This window comes from Manis pentadactyla, chromosome 2, assembly GCF_030020395.1.
Source record: "Manis pentadactyla isolate mManPen7 chromosome 2, mManPen7.hap1, whole genome shotgun sequence".
Taxonomy (NCBI): Eukaryota; Metazoa; Chordata; class Mammalia; order Pholidota; family Manidae; genus Manis; species Manis pentadactyla.
In genome coordinates this window covers 143,171,053-143,189,515 of record NC_080020.1, presented here as the reverse complement: position 1 = coordinate 143,189,515, position 18,463 = coordinate 143,171,053, and the positions used below count along the sequence as shown (strand labels likewise).

At 39.3% G+C, this 18,463-nt stretch overlaps 1 protein-coding gene across 7 annotated transcripts in view; it reads left to right on the top strand.

Moving 5' to 3' along the window:
* LIMS1 (LIM zinc finger domain containing 1) overlaps positions 1-18,140 on the top strand; it is a 174,006-nt gene extending 155,866 nt beyond the window's left edge. For 2 of the 7 annotated variants that reach the window (XM_036920774.2, XM_036920758.2), the window contains exons 3-10: positions 7,490-7,556; positions 8,402-8,522; positions 8,900-9,049; positions 10,280-10,430; positions 10,900-10,992; positions 11,778-11,826; positions 13,115-13,190; positions 15,516-18,140. In XM_036920774.2, the coding sequence (XP_036776669.1) occupies positions 7,490-7,556; positions 8,402-8,522; positions 8,900-9,049; positions 10,280-10,430; positions 10,900-10,992; positions 11,778-11,826; positions 13,115-13,190; positions 15,516-15,630 (822 nt within the window). In that variant the 3' untranslated portion in view covers positions 15,631-18,140. Of the gene's footprint in view, positions 1-7,489; positions 7,557-8,401; positions 8,523-8,899; positions 9,050-10,279; positions 10,431-10,899; positions 10,993-11,777; positions 11,827-13,114; positions 13,191-13,358; positions 15,417-15,515 lie in introns of those variants that run through there. The other 5 variants (XM_036920789.2, XM_036920797.2, XM_036920765.2 and 2 more) reach the window with 4 other exon arrangements.
* The last annotated feature ends 323 nt before the right edge of the window (positions 18,141-18,463 follow it).

Here is an 18,463-nt window from a genome sequence, read left to right as displayed (position 1 = left end):
AAAAAAAAGGCAAGAAGCACACCAAGAATCACAAAGTGTATATATTCAGGTCAGCAATACTTGTATAACACAAAATCTCTTATAAAATCCATTGAAAGTGATTATTTTAAAGCTTGAGCTGAAAATAAAATTGGTGCTATTTAAAAAAAAAAGTAAGTTACAGGCAATGACATATAATGAAGTTACTTTTAATTTTTTTATGGTTTTTTTTTTGAGAGGAGGGTCAATGGAGGATCAATAGTTAGGAGATGATTTGGGGGATACTGGCATTACCAAAGTGTTCTGTTACTGAGTGACATATCCAGTTGGGATCTTATAATCCTTCTGGCAACTGGAGTATCATTTCTTGAATTAAAAGCTCTCCTTTCCCCCAGTTTGTTTAAGTGACTCAATACATGAAAAGGAAAAGAGAGCATGCTTCTCCCCTTGAGTATGGATTGGACTTCATGACTGACTTCTAACAGGGATAAAGAAGGGGGAAAGTAGTAACACTGCCGTGGAGAAACCTGACAGAGAGCATCTTACCCAAGTGTCCGAGGTACCATGACCAGTCATACCATGTGCTCCCCAATACAGTGCACCAAATAGACCACATGACAACTCGGTGGCTGTCTTTCCTAAAGTCCAGGAGCTCGACCTAATCATGAGACAAACCCATAATGAGGAGCACCCTGGCCAGTGCCCTTCAATAGCGTCAGGGTCATGTGAGGCAGGGCAAGCCTGAGGACTGTCAAGATTGGAGGGGACTAAGGAGCCTCAATCAGACTGACTTCCACAGTATTCTGTGAGTGGTGTCTGTTCATTTATTGAACTATCCATCCATCTAGCAGATACTTATGTTAGGCAGTTAGACTGTGCCAGGCTCCATGTTATACTCTAGGCATAAATATAAGCAGTGTTGACATAGTCTTCAAGGAATCTTTGCCTCAGTGAATTAGATTGGACCAACCAAGATCAAGTCATCACAGTAATATGGACTGGTTAATATTAGAGTTAAATCTACATGAGGACAGATTTTTTTTACCCCAGAATCCACAGAAAACTGGAATAGACAATATTTAAAATGCACAGCATCTAGCACTTGGTAAGAGCTTAAAAATGGAACATACTAGTTTTTAGAAAATAGTCGTGATGTGACAGACTGTTAGTACATAGAGTTGACCCTTGAACAACACAAGTTTAACCTCTTGTTAGTATTTTGTAGTGTTACGAGGGTGCACCCAGGTGGCATGTGAGCCCCTACACTTCCAGTGGGTACTGCTTCAGAGAAGTAATGTTTGCACACTCAACCAGATTGCTCGTCAGCATTGTCGACGTTTGAGCTTGGGAGTTCTTCACTGTGCAGGCTTCCTGTGTATTGCAGGTGTTGAGTAACTGTACTTAGAACCCTCAAGGTCCATAGTGGTGCTTAGGAAGCCACTGCAGGGGAGGTGAGAAGACCTGCTAGATCTCCAGTTGTGATAACAAAAAATATCTCCAATTAGTCACCCTTTGGTTGAGAACCACTACATTCTAAACAATGAGGCATCCCTTCAAATAGGGAATGAAATTCACTGTGGTGACAGTAACCTCATTCCAAATGGACATGTTTCCCTGGTTGGTCGGGCAATTCCTGACACGAAACAAACTTTTTATAGGTCTGTCTCTGTGAATTTGACTGCAGTCAGAGTTAACTCTGGTGCCATAAGTTTACTTAGAAAGCATGTCTAGAAAGAACTCACTTAACCTGCATTTTCTTATTTAAAGTGGCATAAGGGAACATAAGTGTACCATTCTTTAATAGTTTATCATTTAGCTATTTATGATGGAAATACTATCCATGTTTATCAGAAGGCAAGATGAATTTTCTGTGTAGTAATTAGAACTGATACTGAAACCGAGATTCATTTTTCTCTATTCAAATATTCTACTTAATGCATTTTGATTTTAAATATTAATGATTCTAAAAGTTATTCTTCTTTAATTTTACCTGTGTCAGAGGATTAGCAATCGGTAATAACAGAACATCGTGAACATACTAGTCCCAAAACCATGTGTGGGGCTCTTCCCCCCGGAAGAGCTGAGTTGCTGCTCCCCAGGGTCATGGGTGCCTCTCAAGAGAGGGTCACCTGGCTTGTGTTCTTCTAGTTTGCCTGGAATGGGGTAGTTTGTGCATGAAAAAAATACCCCATAATTGCTAATTTTAGGAGATCTGTGAATTATGCTAATATTTCTCCTTGTGAAATAACTATCTGTTGAGCCCCTGTTACACGCTTGGTGCTGTTCTAGGTGTTAAACATACTGTTCTTGTTCCTTCATTTGATTTCACAGGACACCTGCAGGTGGGTTATTTTTATTCCCAATTTACATATGGCCAGGATGATGCTCAGAGACCTTGGCCACTGTTCACCAATGAGTAAGAGCTGAATCGGGGCTCTGCCTCCGTGAGCGGTGTCCTCCTCTGCCCTGATGCCCGATGCTCGTGGAAACCAGTACCTTACATGTCTGAGAGATTGTGCTGTGGCCAACACAGCGTTCTCATCCACTCATGCAGTAAACCTTTATGGAAAGCCTAGAGTGTACGCTGTGCTTCATAGACCACACTGCATCCTAGTTCCAGGAGTGAATATGGTTTTCAAAGAGATTTGCATAGAATTTGATGATAGTTTTCATGGGTCTTTTCTTCATTTTCAGACCAGGAGAATTTAGAGAGTGTAGAAATATATGAGTTATGTATGACTGGTGATCTTTAAATTTGGTGTCAGAGTTATCTTCAAAGGGAAATGTATTCCCATAAGTGATTTCTTGTTATCAGTATCTTCAGTCATCCCCCAGTACCCATGAATTAATATTTGTAAAATGACCAAGTCACTGGGGACATGAGAAGGCTGATAAATGCCATATCCAGGGGGGACTGTCCATCAAGCTCAGAGGCCCGAGCATCAGCTATATATTGCCACCACAGTGGCTGCTCGGTCTAACTCTGTGACATCGGGGATTATCTCCAGTGAAAGGGTGATCTCAATTTCTCCCTTTAGAAAATACTTTGGGAAGTGAAATGGAAACAAGAGTTACAGAGCAGTAATTCCGGAAATAGTACAGGTTGGGATGGACTGAACCAAGGGCTGGGAGCCTTTTCTGTTTGGTATAGTTCACATTTAGGGTCTGGGTTCTTTGCTGATACTTCAGATTTGTTTCTCCTTCTTAGTTTGAATTCCCAAATACGTCCTTTTTTTCCTATCACAAAATGCATAACAGGAAACCAATTTCTGATGAGTGATTTAGTGGAAAGGTGGTTTACAAAGAGATTTCTTCACTCGTTTCCTCTTACACGGAATTATGATTACTCAGGAAGGCTGGAAGCCGACATGGGAAGACTGGTTGGGAGGAAACCTTCCTAGTGGACGCGGTGCTTCTCTGGGGACCCACTCGCTGTGAGGCAGCTCGTGACAGACGAGCACAGACCTCCAAGTGGAGGTTCCCAACACCTGTGCTTGCTGTGAAATGAGACCTTCAGCTGAGTTTCTAATTCTGAGCTTTAAAGCAGCACAATTCTTTCCCCCCACCCCCAAAGAGAGTCTTCTCAGAACTTCACAGCTTAAAAAATTTGAAAGCAGAGCTGCTTCTGGTTGGAGTTCAGCTTCCCCACCCTGAGCAGCCCTGTTCTCTACAGGTGCTGGGACCGCACAGCTCTCAGGCATCCTGTTTAAACACTAGGGTTCAGGAGCATTAATATTTATTTGTTGCTTATTGTATTTTAAACCAGTTTGGGGTTGTAACATGCAGTTACCTTGAAAGGCAGTATTTATGGAAGTTTGATACTTCCAGATTTACGATTTCTGATTTTTCTTCATTTCACACCCTAGAGTTTTATGCTGGATCAGCTTCTTACCGTTCCTAGGCCCAGAAATCAAGCCATAACTGCGTTTGGTCAGTTGTACACACTGGAAGAAGCAGCCCATTAGAGCAGAAGCCATCTGCCCTTGCTAGATCCCCACACTGGGGCACAGGTGTGCTAGGGGCTTGCAGTGTGGATGGTTGCAAGGGAATCATTTCTGAATCCTCGTAGTCCAGTTTCAGGGAATTCAATTTCTGGATTCTTCTTCCTAAAATTGATTTGCCTGATAATATATTTGTATTCCCAAATAGCACTTACTTTTCCCACTTTACAAAAGAAAAGAATCTCAAATACTACTGTGATAAATGACTCCAGGACACAGCTCAGAAAGGACTGCCTGGGGTCCTGGGCCCATAAGACCCCTTTGTGTTCCTGCCTGTGAGCTTTCTGGTTCAGGCGGGGCTGGGCTCTCCAGGAGCAGTGCGCAATGTGCCATGTATATGCTACATCTGGGGATGTGGGGAAGAGCTGATAAAACCTGCCTTCAGATTTTGCCTTCTTCACCCCCTGACTTCAAAAGGACTCATCTCCCCCAGCTTTATTGAGATATAGCTGATGTTAGTAACATTGTGCAGTTGAAAGTGATGGACATGGTGACTTGATGTATGTAAATACTGTGGAATAATCACCACAGTAGGTCAGTAACACATCTGCCACCTCACATAATGCTCTTCTGCGTGTGTGTGCTGAGGAATTTAGCAACCTGCAAGTATATGGCATTACTAATTATAATCACCTTGTTGTATGTTAGAGCTCCAGAACTAACTCATTTTACACTGGAAGCTTGTACCTTGTGACCGACATCTTCCATTTCCCCCATCCTTCCAGCCCCTGGTAACTGAATATACACTCAGTTTCTATGAGTTGAGCATTTTTAGATTCCACGTAAGTGAGATCAAACAGCAGTTGTCCTTCTCTGTCTGGCTTTTTTTCACTTAGCATAATGCCGTGTAGGTCCATACATGTTGTTGCAAATGGCAGGATTTCTCTCTTTTTATGGCAAATAATGCTTCATTTACATACACACACACACACACACACACACACACACACACACACACACACAGACATGACTCACCCTTCTAAAGGGAAAGGCCTGTGAGCAAAGGTAGCAGTGGCAAGAGATGGCAAACATGGTGAGTGTGTTACAAGCTAGAAAAAACAGCCAGATGGAATAGGTGTGTGACTCCCAAGGCACAGAGGAGTCGACAGCTTGCCCAGAGTCACGCGTCCTGTCACTGGGTCAGCCAAGGTTTACACTACAGCAGTCTGGATCCACGGGCAGCATTCTTAACTCATACAGTGTGCTGCCTATTTCAACCATATCTTTAAAAACTTACTCATATTACAACCGATCCTAATTTCTTCTGCCTTTGCAAACAACTAACTGCTGGATTCCTTGTGTTTTTTTAAGGTAATCTATGTCTTTTTTCATTAAATACAAAATTTAAGTTGATCATTTCTCTTTTTTTCTCATTAAACTTTAATTCAAAATTCTGTGACAGATTTTTGGTCAAGTTGTTTCCATTAAAAAGTACTGATTTTAAAAATTAGTCATTTTAAACTGCGCCCCACGCACACACACAAAGAACAAGTGGTCCACAAAACATTCACTTTTTACGATCAGTTGATCTTTTACTCTTAAACTTAGATGGGCAGTTGAGACAAACAGTTTTCCCTTTTGTTAAGAGTGGACAGCAAGTAAAAAGTTGATTGTTTCTAACTAAATTAATGGAGTTGTTTCTGAGGTTTTATACTGGATTTCTTTTTTAATTGCTATTAAAACTAAGCACAGATTTCTATATAGTACATTATACACATCAATAAAGGGACATGCCTACTTCACAAACAGCTTCTACTTTGTGCTACATACTACAGTGCATTATGACAGGATTGAGGAATCAATTTATTACCTTCTGTTTGTAATTTTTAATAGCGATTCATTAAGTGTTTTGGAGCTCATTCATTTGAATTTAAATATAAAATAAGACTTTCTGGCACAAAATAAATCTGCTTTGGCTGGTCTGCCAGTTAGGCTATGATGGACATGTTCAACAAATTGAGTGACGTCTGCAGTTCATTTCCATGATTGAAGAAACTGAGTTGACAATTGGAACATCATTAAAAATGGATTTTGATCAAACAGTATGTGATTTTTGAAATAAAACCTGTAAGGAGCTCAAAGATTCAAAGGGAGACATTGTATAATTCCTATGACTTACTTATGGGAAAAGGGTAAAATCAATTCCCAAAACAAAGTGAACCTAATATTAATGTTGAGCCCTGACTCTTCCAGTGGTAAGGAACATCTATCCATGGATACGTGAGGTAATTGTGAGGGGAAAGAGCAGCCTGCTCATCTCAGTAAGAAATGCTTTTCAAGTAAATAATGAAATAGTAAAAAATAAAATTTAACATTTGTAGTATGTGTTGTGTTGATCATTTGTGGGCTAATAATCACTGTCATGGAATCTGAATCCAGAAGGAAAAGAATGTTAGCCTTTAGAGCCTGGTGGATTTGGAAAGTAAAACAAGTTTCACAGTGTGGTTGTATGCATTTTAATTACAGAGAAATATTAATAGGGTAATCAATTAAAAGACTTTAGTATTAAAAATATTATACTAGGATAAAGCTCTGGGAAAAATGAAATGGAAATAGTTCAAGGAGAGAATGAAAGTAGTAAATTTTCCAACTGATCTTTTTTTAATGGATTTGGGCCCATTTTTAAATCTTTAAAATGTAAAATGTGCTAGAATATTTATCCCTTGTAAATATTTAAGCTTACAGTAAAATATTTTTTATATCAACCTGAAAAATATGGGAAGGGGTTTGCATGTATGCTTAGCATTTTCTGGGGGAGAGGGCCCTTTCATCAGTGTCTTAAAGGGTGGAGCACGTGAGCCAAGACAGAGCACAAAGGTGAGATCACTGCTCCGGAGGCATGGTATTGTGCCAGTCTCAGCTCGTTTGGGGCCTCTCTCCTGTACCTACATGTAGATGTATGGAAAGTACAAAAGTATATCTGCTTTTGTTTATTTATTTATTTATATTGATGTATACTTAATACGCATTATTATATTGGTTTCAGGTATACAACACAGTGGTTCATCAGTTACCCATGGTATTAAATCCTCAACCCCAGTAACTAGATGTCAACATAGGAAGATGTTACAGAATCATTGGCTCTATTCTTCATGCTGCACTACCATACCCATGACTAACTTATGATTGAGAATTTTTGTGCCCTTTTCTCCCCCTTCCCCTCCCACCCCCACTCCCCCATGGTGACTACCTCACTTCTCAGTATCTGTGAATCTACCTGTTTGGTTCATTGTGCTTTGTTTTGTTCTTAGATTCCACAAATAAGTAAAATCATATGGTACTTGTCTTTCTCCGCCTGGCTTATTTCACTGAACATAATACCCTCCCGCTCCATCCATGGTTGTTGCAAATGGTAGGATTTCTTTCTTCAGAAAATCTCAATAGAATTATAAATTCTTAAGGCAGATCTCTTAGTTCACAAACATCCTTCCCATATGTCTCCATAGAATAATTCTGCCCACCCTGCGATTGTTTCCAATGTACAAGTGATGGTGCTTTTTCCATTTCAGTTTGAAGGAAGGAAGTACTGTGAACACGATTTTCAGATGCTCTTTGCTCCTTGCTGCCATCAGTGTGGTAAGTGTTACTGCTGAATGCAAACTAAAAAGTAAATTTCAGAATTACTCAAGTTTTTTTAACACTTCTGAAGTGTCAGTGACAAAAATGGTTTTGGTGCTCATTATAATGTATCTAGTACTTTACAATCCTAGTAGGGACTGTAGCAATAGGGGAGCCACTGCCAGCCAGCACGTGACAAACTGCAAGAGTATCAAAACCTGGAGAGAACTGGTGTTTCAGGTCACCTGGTGTGAAAGTGTGTGCGAACTAACTAGGACTTCTGTTAGGCGATCTTTTGGAATGTTCTTTACCCCTATTAATGTAACCTTTACGTACTTGCTTTCGGGTCTGCCAGGAGACAGGGAGGACGTCAGTGGGTGCCTGGGGGTCACTGTGTGTCACCAAGCACTGACCTCCCACCGCAGCCCCTCTGGTTGCTCACAGCTCTGCTAGAAGGTCTCGGGTCAGCAGTGCTGGGCAGAATGTTCTAAGGTTTAATGGCAGACGAGATTAAGTCTGGGCTACAAGGAAATGCACTGTGGATTTGTTTTCTGCGTCAGTGATGACCAGAGACAGCCAAAAAGGCATTTGGGAGAACCCCGTCATACATCATTTGGAAAAAGAAAGCCAATTGGGAGCTGGGATAAGACAGCCCAAAAATATGGCCACGGCATCAAAAACAAGGACTTAGGTGACACAGAAAACCCTTCTTCTAATGTAGTGCTCAGTGTGGTAGACATACATTAAAAAGTCCCGATTTGCAGAGAAAGGTTTAAAATGTATTTGTTCTTCCTGGGTTTTCCCTTACCGCCTGCAACAGCAAGATGCTCCACTGGGGTCCTTTGTGTGTCCCTTTCCCACAGGTGAGTTCATCATTGGCCGCGTTATCAAAGCCATGAATAACAGCTGGCACCCCAAGTGCTTCCTCTGTGACCTCTGCGACAAAGTGCTAGCAGATATCGGCTTTGTCAAGAACGCCGGGAGGTAGGAGTGTGTGGTCCTCGGGGCCTGGACTTCCCGCCTGCGGCACTGGACACCATGTCCCAGGGGTGGGGACTCTGGGCTGCCCTGCTTGACCTGTCCGCCTGTCAGGACGGGTCCCGGGATTCCCATGCTCCCGGGCAGACAAATAGGGGATCCCGCCTTAGTATGGTACTTCTCAAGCCTCGGATCATCTGGGTGGGAGTAAAGAACCTTTCATGTAAAAAGTGGTGCTTGATTCTGCTCTCTTAAGCCAGCGGTGATTTTTAAAGAAATGGTTTAATTTATTTTCAGAGATACGGGAAGCATATAGCTTTTTAATTTTTAGGAAAAACCTTAGATTTCAGATTTGTTTCTAAAAAAGTTTTGGCTCTGTTCAGACATCTGTGCCGCTCCTGTCACAATCTTGAAAAAGCCAGAGGCCTGGGAAAATACATCTGCCAGAAATGCCATGCCGTCGTCGACGAGCAGCCTCTGATATTCAAGAACGACCCTTACCATCCGGACCACTTCAACTGTGCCAACTGCGGGTGCTGCGACCTCTTCCTTTTTATTGCACAAGTAACGGAAATAAAAGGCCATGTCCCACTATGATCCGTTACTGGGGGATGACATAAAAAACACCTGCACATCCTTCATTTACTCATCGGTTAAATCTTGACCCACTTGAGTGTGTGTACAGCACGCACTCTCCCTCTGTCGTGTGTGTGTACCTGTACATACATGCGTGTACTTACACACACACCTTTAAATACTCAGTCCATATTAAAATAGCCCATTAACCCAAAATTGTATTTATCTGTATGGTTTTCCAATACAGAATTTTTAAAAAACTTTAAAAAGTCTCATCCTGGTACATGTTTAACTTTTACAGCTGTATTAGAGTGGTATCTTAAATTATGTTTATTTAATTTTGCTTTATTTACATCTGAAGGGAATTGCAAAACTTACATGAAATTGTTAGGCTAGATTTTCTGAATTTTCTATCTGGTATAAAAATTTAATGAAAAAGATACTTTAATGAATATGAACTCCCACTAAATTATAGTTGGGGGAGAGTGAAGGCAGATGAGGCAGACTGCGCGCGGCATACGCAGGGCGCCCCTCCCGTTCCATGGCCGCTGGTCTGTGCCCGTCTCGCGCCTCCCGCCCCTCTGGTGGGAGTTCCTTCTGCTCACTTTCCGTTAGCGCTTGTGCAGAATTATTTGAAGCAGTTGGAATTCAAACAAGTCCATCTGGCTGAGTGAGCTCATCCCCAGCAAAGTGTCCGTTGATACAGGAGACTGAAAATGGTGGAGTTAAGCATTTAGAGAAGGGAAATTCTGGGCATTTCATTTGTTACTTTTCTATCAATGCTTGACTATTTTTAACAGCTTGTGACAGTTTAAATAACTGTTAGTAAATGGAACTAGTCTCGGGCTCTGTCATTTTGGAAAGATAGTGTCACTGCATCCGTCCCCAGTGCGGGATTCTCCGTAGCTGTCTAAGGAAGACACCTGGGCTCTAAGGCGACACTAAACAAGGGCATAGTAAATAGGAGCAACGCAACTAGGTCGCACTCACTCGTATATTTCCTCACTGTTGATGGAGTCTGAAACCCACTCACACCTACTAATTCAGGTTACTCTGAGCACTACTAAGGGGGGAATAAAGTTACAGGGATTTTTAGAGCAGGAACTTCAAAAACCTAACAGTGCACCAACCACATAGTTGCGTTTCTCTTGAGGTGGTGTTACTCAGGTGGGTGTTTCTCCTGACAGGAAGGAGCTCACTGCTGATGCCCGGGAGCTGAAGGGGGAACTCTACTGCCTGCCATGCCATGATAAAATGGGGGTCCCCATCTGTGGCGCCTGTCGCCGGCCCATTGAAGGGCGTGTGGTCAATGCCATGGGCAAGCAGTGGCATGTGGAGGTGAGTAAGTGGTGGAACGGTGACCAGTTTTGAATTCCCATAATTCAGATGTGCTAACAAGACTAGGAGATTCTGAAGATTAAATACGGACTTTTAAGACATTAGACTGTGTAGAAAATTAGGACTACAGAGTATACATGGCTTTTGTGGTCCCTCAGTAATGCCACAGGACTCGTGCTTTTGTTGTTCGGGCCCCCTGAGGCAGGAACACAGCCAGCGGCGGCCCCGCCCTGGAGACGCTCCTACTAGGAGCCCCCTTGTCTCCTTCCGCATTGTTGGACTAGGCTGTGTGTGCAGTAAACCGTCAGGCGCAGATGCCTGGATTCAGTAAGACTGAAGAGCTGCGGGGTTACCTACGGCCGAATGAGTAACTGTCTCAGATTTCCATCTGTCTTTTCTGAAGATAGTTTAACTTACTAAATAAATAAAATACGGTGACTCAAAAATGACCTTTAGCAATTTTTTTCAGCATTTTGTTTGTGCCAAGTGTGAAAAACCATTTCTTGGACATCGCCATTATGAAAGGAAGGGCCTGGCATACTGTGAAACCCACTATAACCAGGTACTGATCGTACTCATTGGACACGAGATAGACTTTTATGAATTTGAACTTATCAATATTTTAACTACAAGGAAATCTCTTGTAAAATGCACAGTGAACTGTGAGATTTGTTTTTAACATTTTATTTGGGACAGAATTTGACTCAGAAAAGTAGTAACATAAAAATACAAAGAATACCTTATGCCTTTCCCTCAGACTCACCATTTGCCTTATTGTTTGCATGTGCTCAGTCTTTTTCTAAAAACACACACTTATCAAATGCACATCTTTATATACAAATGTACATACGCATATATACAAATACACATGCTTTTTATTTGAAACATTGACAAGTTCATCATTGTCCTTTATCCCTAAATAGCCCATGTAGATTTCCCAAGAATGTGGAACTCTGTTATGTAACCACAGTTAATTGGTATTGATACAGTACTTTCATCTGTTTATTCCAATTTTGTCCTTGACCCCGTAATGTCCTTACAGCAAGGTCTCCCTCTAATACTGGATCAGTTCGGGGCTGTCATGTTCCGTTAGCCCTCTTAAGTCTGGAACATTTCCAGAGCCTTTTTCTGTTTTTGATAGTGATGAAAAGTAAATTATTTGCATTGTAAGAAGTAAAAACTAGTCAAGGAACTTTTCTGATTTTCTTTAGTAATGCTAAATTCTGGTTTTAATTAGCCAGCTACTTGTTTTTAAGTGGTAGAAAGAACTGAAATTATATTAAGTATTTGATGTTCTAAAACTTAGTTGTAACACATCTTAACTTTTCCTTTTGTTTTTATTTTCAGCTATTTGGTGATGTTTGTTTCCACTGCAACCGTGTTATAGAAGGTGATGGTAAGTGTCTGTGGGGATTTTATATGGTGCCATTGTGACACAAGAGCACTTGGGTAATGTGCAAATTGAAAGAGGCTATGATTGCTATTGATTGGAATGTGATTGTTATCCATTCGTTTTTCTCTTTCTTTGGCATTTATTCTAAGTAATCTACAGCAGACATGATAACATCCAAACAGCTGTATTTGTTACTCATTTAGGAACTACTTTAGGCCAGTGCTGCACGGTTGTTACAGCAAGAATTGTGGGAGTGGTTCGTGGTTGACTCTGAGGTCTGTTTCTGTTTCTATCCCCTGGAATTATGTAATGTGGAAGCTGGAGGGCAGTGTTATATTAAGAGCAGTTTTATCAGGTAGGTAGGAACTTTAACCCTGCAGATGCTAAAACCTGGCAGTTATCTGTGGCCCTTTGCAGGACTTACCACCCTTGTCCTGTGGTGATTAGGCAGGGTGATGGACTGGAACAGGGAAGCAGCTGTGTTGTTTGCTAATAGTTGCTAGCACAATTCTGCCAGAAACTTCCTGGCAAAGTTTTAAATATTCCTGTTTTCAGCATGCTTCATGGCTCTTGGCAGAGAGCATAACTTGGAAATACTTTCTGAAACCCTGCCTGTGTGCTGTTTGCGAAAGGATTAGTGCAGGAGAGCAATCTTTAGTGCCATTGAAAATAAAACTTCACTCGCGCCTATGTGAGATGGTTGCCAGGTGAAAGAAGCTGTCAAAAAGAAGCTCTTCTCAGCTTTGGAAGAAAGTCTCCTTCCTACAGATGAATATGTTAATATTTGGATTTTTAAAAATGACTTACCTAGTCTGTATTTCTTTGTCAGGCCAGGGACAGTAGGGCAGAGGAGGTGACAGTGTGCTGGTAGGCAGGTACTGAGCCGGAAAGCCCGTCTGAGTGACGTAAGGCAGGCTGCACCGTGCGCGGGTGAGAGGCCGTGAGCTTCGGTGTGAAGACGTGGCATGCTTATATGCTTCCCAAGAGGGAGAGAGGAACTGTAATAAGGCTGAAAGCCAATAGTAACCTTCCCTAAGACAAAACCTACAGTCACGTGAGATGTAAATTAAGTGCTCGGTTTGTATGTGAAAAAATAGCCTTACTAAATAAGTAAGATGGACTCAGTAAACATTAATGGCACTGAGATTTTTAGCTACATGATTCTTTTGCAAGAAAACCTCCTGCACACTCTTCCACATGCTGTGGAAATAACCTCAGCTCCACCTTAGAGCTGTACATTTAAGCCCCCGCCCCATCCCGCCTGTGACCAGCTGTCTTGCCTCCCCTCCAGTGGTCTCCGCGCTCAACAAGGCCTGGTGTGTGAGCTGCTTTGCCTGCTCCACCTGCAACACTAAGCTGACACTCAAGTAAGTCCACTGTCGGGTCCGGTGTGAGCCCTGGGAGCTTCTAGAAAGAGTTTTTGAAGAGAATTCTTTGGTTCCTTCTCTCTCCTTTCTGTTGAGGCTTCTGAGGGCAAAGGCTCTTCCTTTAACTGTTCCATGTTTTCTCCTATTCCTTCTTTGTCCTGCTCAAAGGGATAAGTTTGTTGAAATTGACCTAAAACCAGTCTGCAAACACTGTTATGAGAAAATGCCAGAAGAATTTAAGAGGCGACTTGCCAAACGGGAGAGAGAAGCAAAGGATAAGGACAAGCAGAAAAAGAAAAAGCCAGTGTGTCTGTGAACCTCTCTGTCCCTCGTCCTCGTCTCTGTCTTTTGGGTCAGTCCTGCAGAACGCGTCCTGGCTCTGTTTCTGTCTTTGGCTTTTCTTGGTTCCTTTTGACATGTATTTGTAGCTTATTAGAGATTGAAGTACAAGTATTTATCCTGAGTAAAGTCGGTCCTTTTGCATAATTATTAAAAGTATAAAGCTTAAGCTAACACAGGTCGCACTTAACAGTGGCTTGTACTTCATGTATTTCCCTCAATCTGCAGGCTCCCTTGTCTCTTTTTTAAAATCACTATATGGTGTAGATTTTTTTTAAGTGAATCCAAAGGGAAGAACTCCAGTTTCCTAATAGATACTGGGAAAATTTTTTAAGTAGTGTTGCCTAATAATTACAGCTTTCAAAATCCTGGTTTTTGGTTTCTTTGCCTAAAATAATGAAATTGTGCAATTCCAAGTGTCTCATGTTCTAAGTACTGTATTAAAGTGAATCCTTTACGGTTAGATAGGTTGTTCCCTATCTAATCAAAAACCATCTGCTGAACATACAAGATACTTCCTATCTGTGCTGTATGTAGGGGTGCTTTCACACAACGCCCATATGCATGTTTTCAAATTCTATTTCATTCCTGATTTTTGTGGGAAGTAGTTCAATCTTTGTAGTCTTTTGAATGGCTGGAATGATTAACCCATTTTTCCTTCCTGGTTACCATTGTTTTCTAGCTCGACAACTTCTTTATTGTTCAACTTTCATGTATCCTTCTATAAAAATGTATTAAAATTCAAATATAAAATTAAAACAATGAAAGTTTTGCTTAGCAGTATCTCTGAAAGCAGTGATAATTTATTTGCTTCATCAAAAAAAGGCAGCTTTAATAGCTTTTATTCTCAGATGACTTTGGGAGACTTTTAACTCAATGGGTACTATTTAAATCAAACTGAAAATTGAAATCTAATTATCATTTGAGTTACTATCAGCATTAGGATCTCTGAAAAAAACAGAAAATAATTCCCATCTGGTGCTTTTAAAAAAAGGAATTTTTGTTTTAAGTATTTGGTTAGGAATTAACATTGTTCTTTAAAATTATATGAGCAGATGTAATCATTTGTTATAGTCAACAGTGTACCCCTAGACTTGCTCCACAAATACTTCCTAAATGTAATTTCAGAGAAAACAAGCAAGTTATAAAGTTGTGCATTTACTCAATTCACAATTAGGGACCCTAAATTTCAGCAGTCATAACTTGTGATTACCTATTGGAAATGCATTACAGATAGTTAGGAGGCCAGCTGGAAACTTGTTTTACAAATAAATTGATAATGTGTATTGCTCTAGCTTTCACAAGGAGTTGAGTTCTCCATACATCTGCCAAACACAAATGTAACCACAGGCGATCTGGCTCACCTGTGTTCTTCAGGAGTGCTTAAAAATCTTCTTGTATCTCCCCTACCAACCTTTCTGTCAGATGACCAACCAAAACAACCCATTATGATTTTAGATTTTTTTTCTTTTGATGATTTTTGCTGTTGTTGGGGGTGGAGGGGCAAGCCATTTTATGCCAGGAAAGATCAAACCTCATCGCTACCTATTTTAAAATACTTAGTAAGATCATTTCACCTTCAGTAAGGAGAGGATCATTCAAATTACAGAAATACAGTCTTTGCCTTAAAGAACTATTCTTTAAAGTATTCTTCTAGTTCTTTAAAACATGATTGACTTTACTTACCTGAATTATGTGTACATTAGATTTCCTGTATATATAGCACTGACTAAAATGTAATAGTCTGTATTATACAGATAAATGTATAGGATTACTTTTATAAGGATGATTTCTTCAAATGATACTGTGACTTTTTTACATCTAGTACGACAAGAATTAAGGTTAGAATTAGTTTTCCGCTAACATGAACATAGATGTCATCATATAGTATCTTCATTTGCTTCAATAAAATTACTTCACATTTAGATGTCTGTGTTGTATGCATTTTCACTAATTTCTTTTTTTTATTATTGTTATTATCTTTAGGAATAAATTTGTGGAGTTTGACATGAAACCAGTCTGTAAGAAGTGCTATGAGAAATTTCCATTGGAGCTGAAGAAAAGACTTAAGAAACTAGCTGAGACCTTAGGAAGGAAATAATTTCCTTTATTTTATTTTTTCTCTTCTATGCAAAGATAAGAGATTACCAACATTACTTGATTTGATCCACCTTTGTTTAAGGCTGTACCTCAAAAGAGTTGAGAGTGAAGAGGACCTATATGAATGGTTTTTCTTATGTCCTTTTCCTCCTTAAAAAAGAAAAACAATTTATAATCACATATGAAATCAAGATTTGCCTTTGTTAATAACACTTATCAATCTGATGAGATGTAGACTAAAAAAGCAAAAACACATGGTTAAATGTTAAATTTTAATTAAGGCCCCAAAAATTAATATAACTTTTAAAAATGAAAGAAAAGAGCTTTTACTGACTCAAATAAAAATATATAAAAGCATTATCTCACTTTGTATTCAACAGAAAATTCTAGCTGCTGTTGGGAAGGATATAGGGAAGAAAAATAACCAACCATGAAAAACAAATTTTACAGAATCTTAATATGTTTATCAGACTAATAGCAGTTAAATAGATACACACATTACTAAGACAGGAAACAAGTGTATTCAGAACTACTTGATTTTGTTTGTTTTTTATTAAATGCAATAATTGTTATGCTTAGTTTTATATTTTGTTCTCCTTCTGAACTTCTTTCATACAATTAACCACAGTAGTTCTAGCTTGCTAATGGTATGACTTTAAACTTTGTGCAAAAAAAATTTATACTAGGTATTTGAAAATACAGTATACTTCACAATATTGGAAAAATGAAGTATTTTTAATGTATTACAGCAATTATGCTTCTCAGCTTAAGGTCAAAGATATAGTCTTACAATAGGACATGAAATTAAATTTTATGTAGCTTGTAATGTATCACTTTAAAAAATGAATGTATACATATTGATTATATTGTCTTCATAATCATGTTAACATTTATGATTCATACATAGCCAACTTGCCTTGCCTTAGGAAAAGATATGCTTTAATCATGAATTCTAGCTGTTTGCTAGAGTACCAAATAAACATTAGTGTAGTAACTGAGAATTAAAAACCCAAACTAATTTATCACAGCTATGATAATATTTTTTAAAAACTTTTTATTTTACTGAGAAACACATTTTGTCATCGTATTAGAAGAGAATGATGCTAATATGTATTTCAAGTTTTTTTTCAAATCTCATAATAAATTGAGTTTTATTTAAGTAGGAGGTATAAATTACACTTAGTTTGGAAGAGGGATGTTTAAATGTCAGTTTTAGATGAAAAGTAGTGTATTATTGTACTTTATCAAAATTTTATCCTGAAGTTTCTAGACTATTACTTCCCAATAAACTTGTGTAAAGAAAATTTTTTCACATTTTTAAAATGTTGCTGCTGCTGTGTTATCACTTAAAAGAGAGTTGCCAAGATGGACATCTAGGGGAAAATGACTGATTTTTCCAAAAATAGTTGAAGTACCGTTTTGCTGTTAAAAAAGAAATCTCAGGATGGTACCACTGTACCATTAAATATTTGTATGCATGTGTTTTTAAGTTTATGCCTGTCCTTTACAGAGCAAACACTTCTTTTGATTTTCAAATAATTTATAGCCAACTACTTTATTATTTAGTGTTCTTTTACAGTTCTAAGAATTATAAATTATTGAAAATCATCAAAATATATAGTTTAAGACAGTAAGTGCTCAGAAGTTTAAACCAATCTTCTCATTTGACAGCAGGAATCAAAGTCCCTTCGGTGTGCTTTGTCAACTAAAATAATGACCAGCAAAAAACCTTGGAAGTACTTATTAATATTACGCTATGGATACAGGCAGAGTAGTACAGGACTGACAGCATATCGTCTTGATGCTAAATTCTTAAATACCCCTACAACAGAAATATGGAGCAGAAAAGCTAATTCATCCACATTCTTAGTCACCTTGACAACAGCAGTATTCTTGAGTCCCCACAGGCTGACTCAGCTTTGTTTCTGCCTCTCCTGCAGACAGGGGTCCACTGCTGTCTTTGCTCACTCCTTTCTTCAAATAGGAATATCTCCTGCAAGTTCAGCAGGGGTTAAGCCTTGCATTTTTTCTTCCTTGGAGCCCTTACCTATGGGAAGGGAGGAAGAAGTGGAAAAGCTGTAAGTGGATTAGAAAAGAAACTTGGCTTAGTTCATAATGTTGTTCGTGGAGCTTTGCCTGACTGTGGAAAACCTCAGGCTAGTAAATAAGTATCTTTGCTTAAATAATTCATTGTTCTTACTGAATTCCTAAGTGCTCTTTTCTTACCAAACCTAATATTAATTGGTGAATAATCTGGGTACAAGTAAAACATTCTTTGGATCATGTTCAAAGTCTTACTAACATTGTACCTGAAATGATAGGTCACTTTGTGGCACTTACTTACCAAAATACCATTTCTAAGTTAAGGAAATTTTGAGGTAGGCTTACAGCATTCTTGTTGTATTTCATTTTAGATTGTAAGCTCAATGGCAGGGACACTATATCAATAATTGTTTTTATATAGCAACCACTGCAGTATACTCGGTGCATAATAAATGTACATAATAATAACCTGTTGTGAATTAATTTGAATGACTTTGAAGCACAGAACCATGAAAAGACAGAGGTTTAAGAAAGCTGTTTTGGAAATCAGCTTCAGTGCCCACTGAGGGATGAAGAGAGAAAATATATATAATATACACTCTGCCATAAAAAAGAATAAAGTCTTGCCATTTGTGACCACATGAATGGGCCATGAGGACACTATGCTGAGTGAGAGAAGTCAGAGAAGGACAAATACCATATGATCTCACTTAGATGTGGAATCTTTAAAAAAATCTTTAAAAAAGGGGCCTCATAAACACAGAAAAAGATTGATTGGTGGTTCCTAGAGG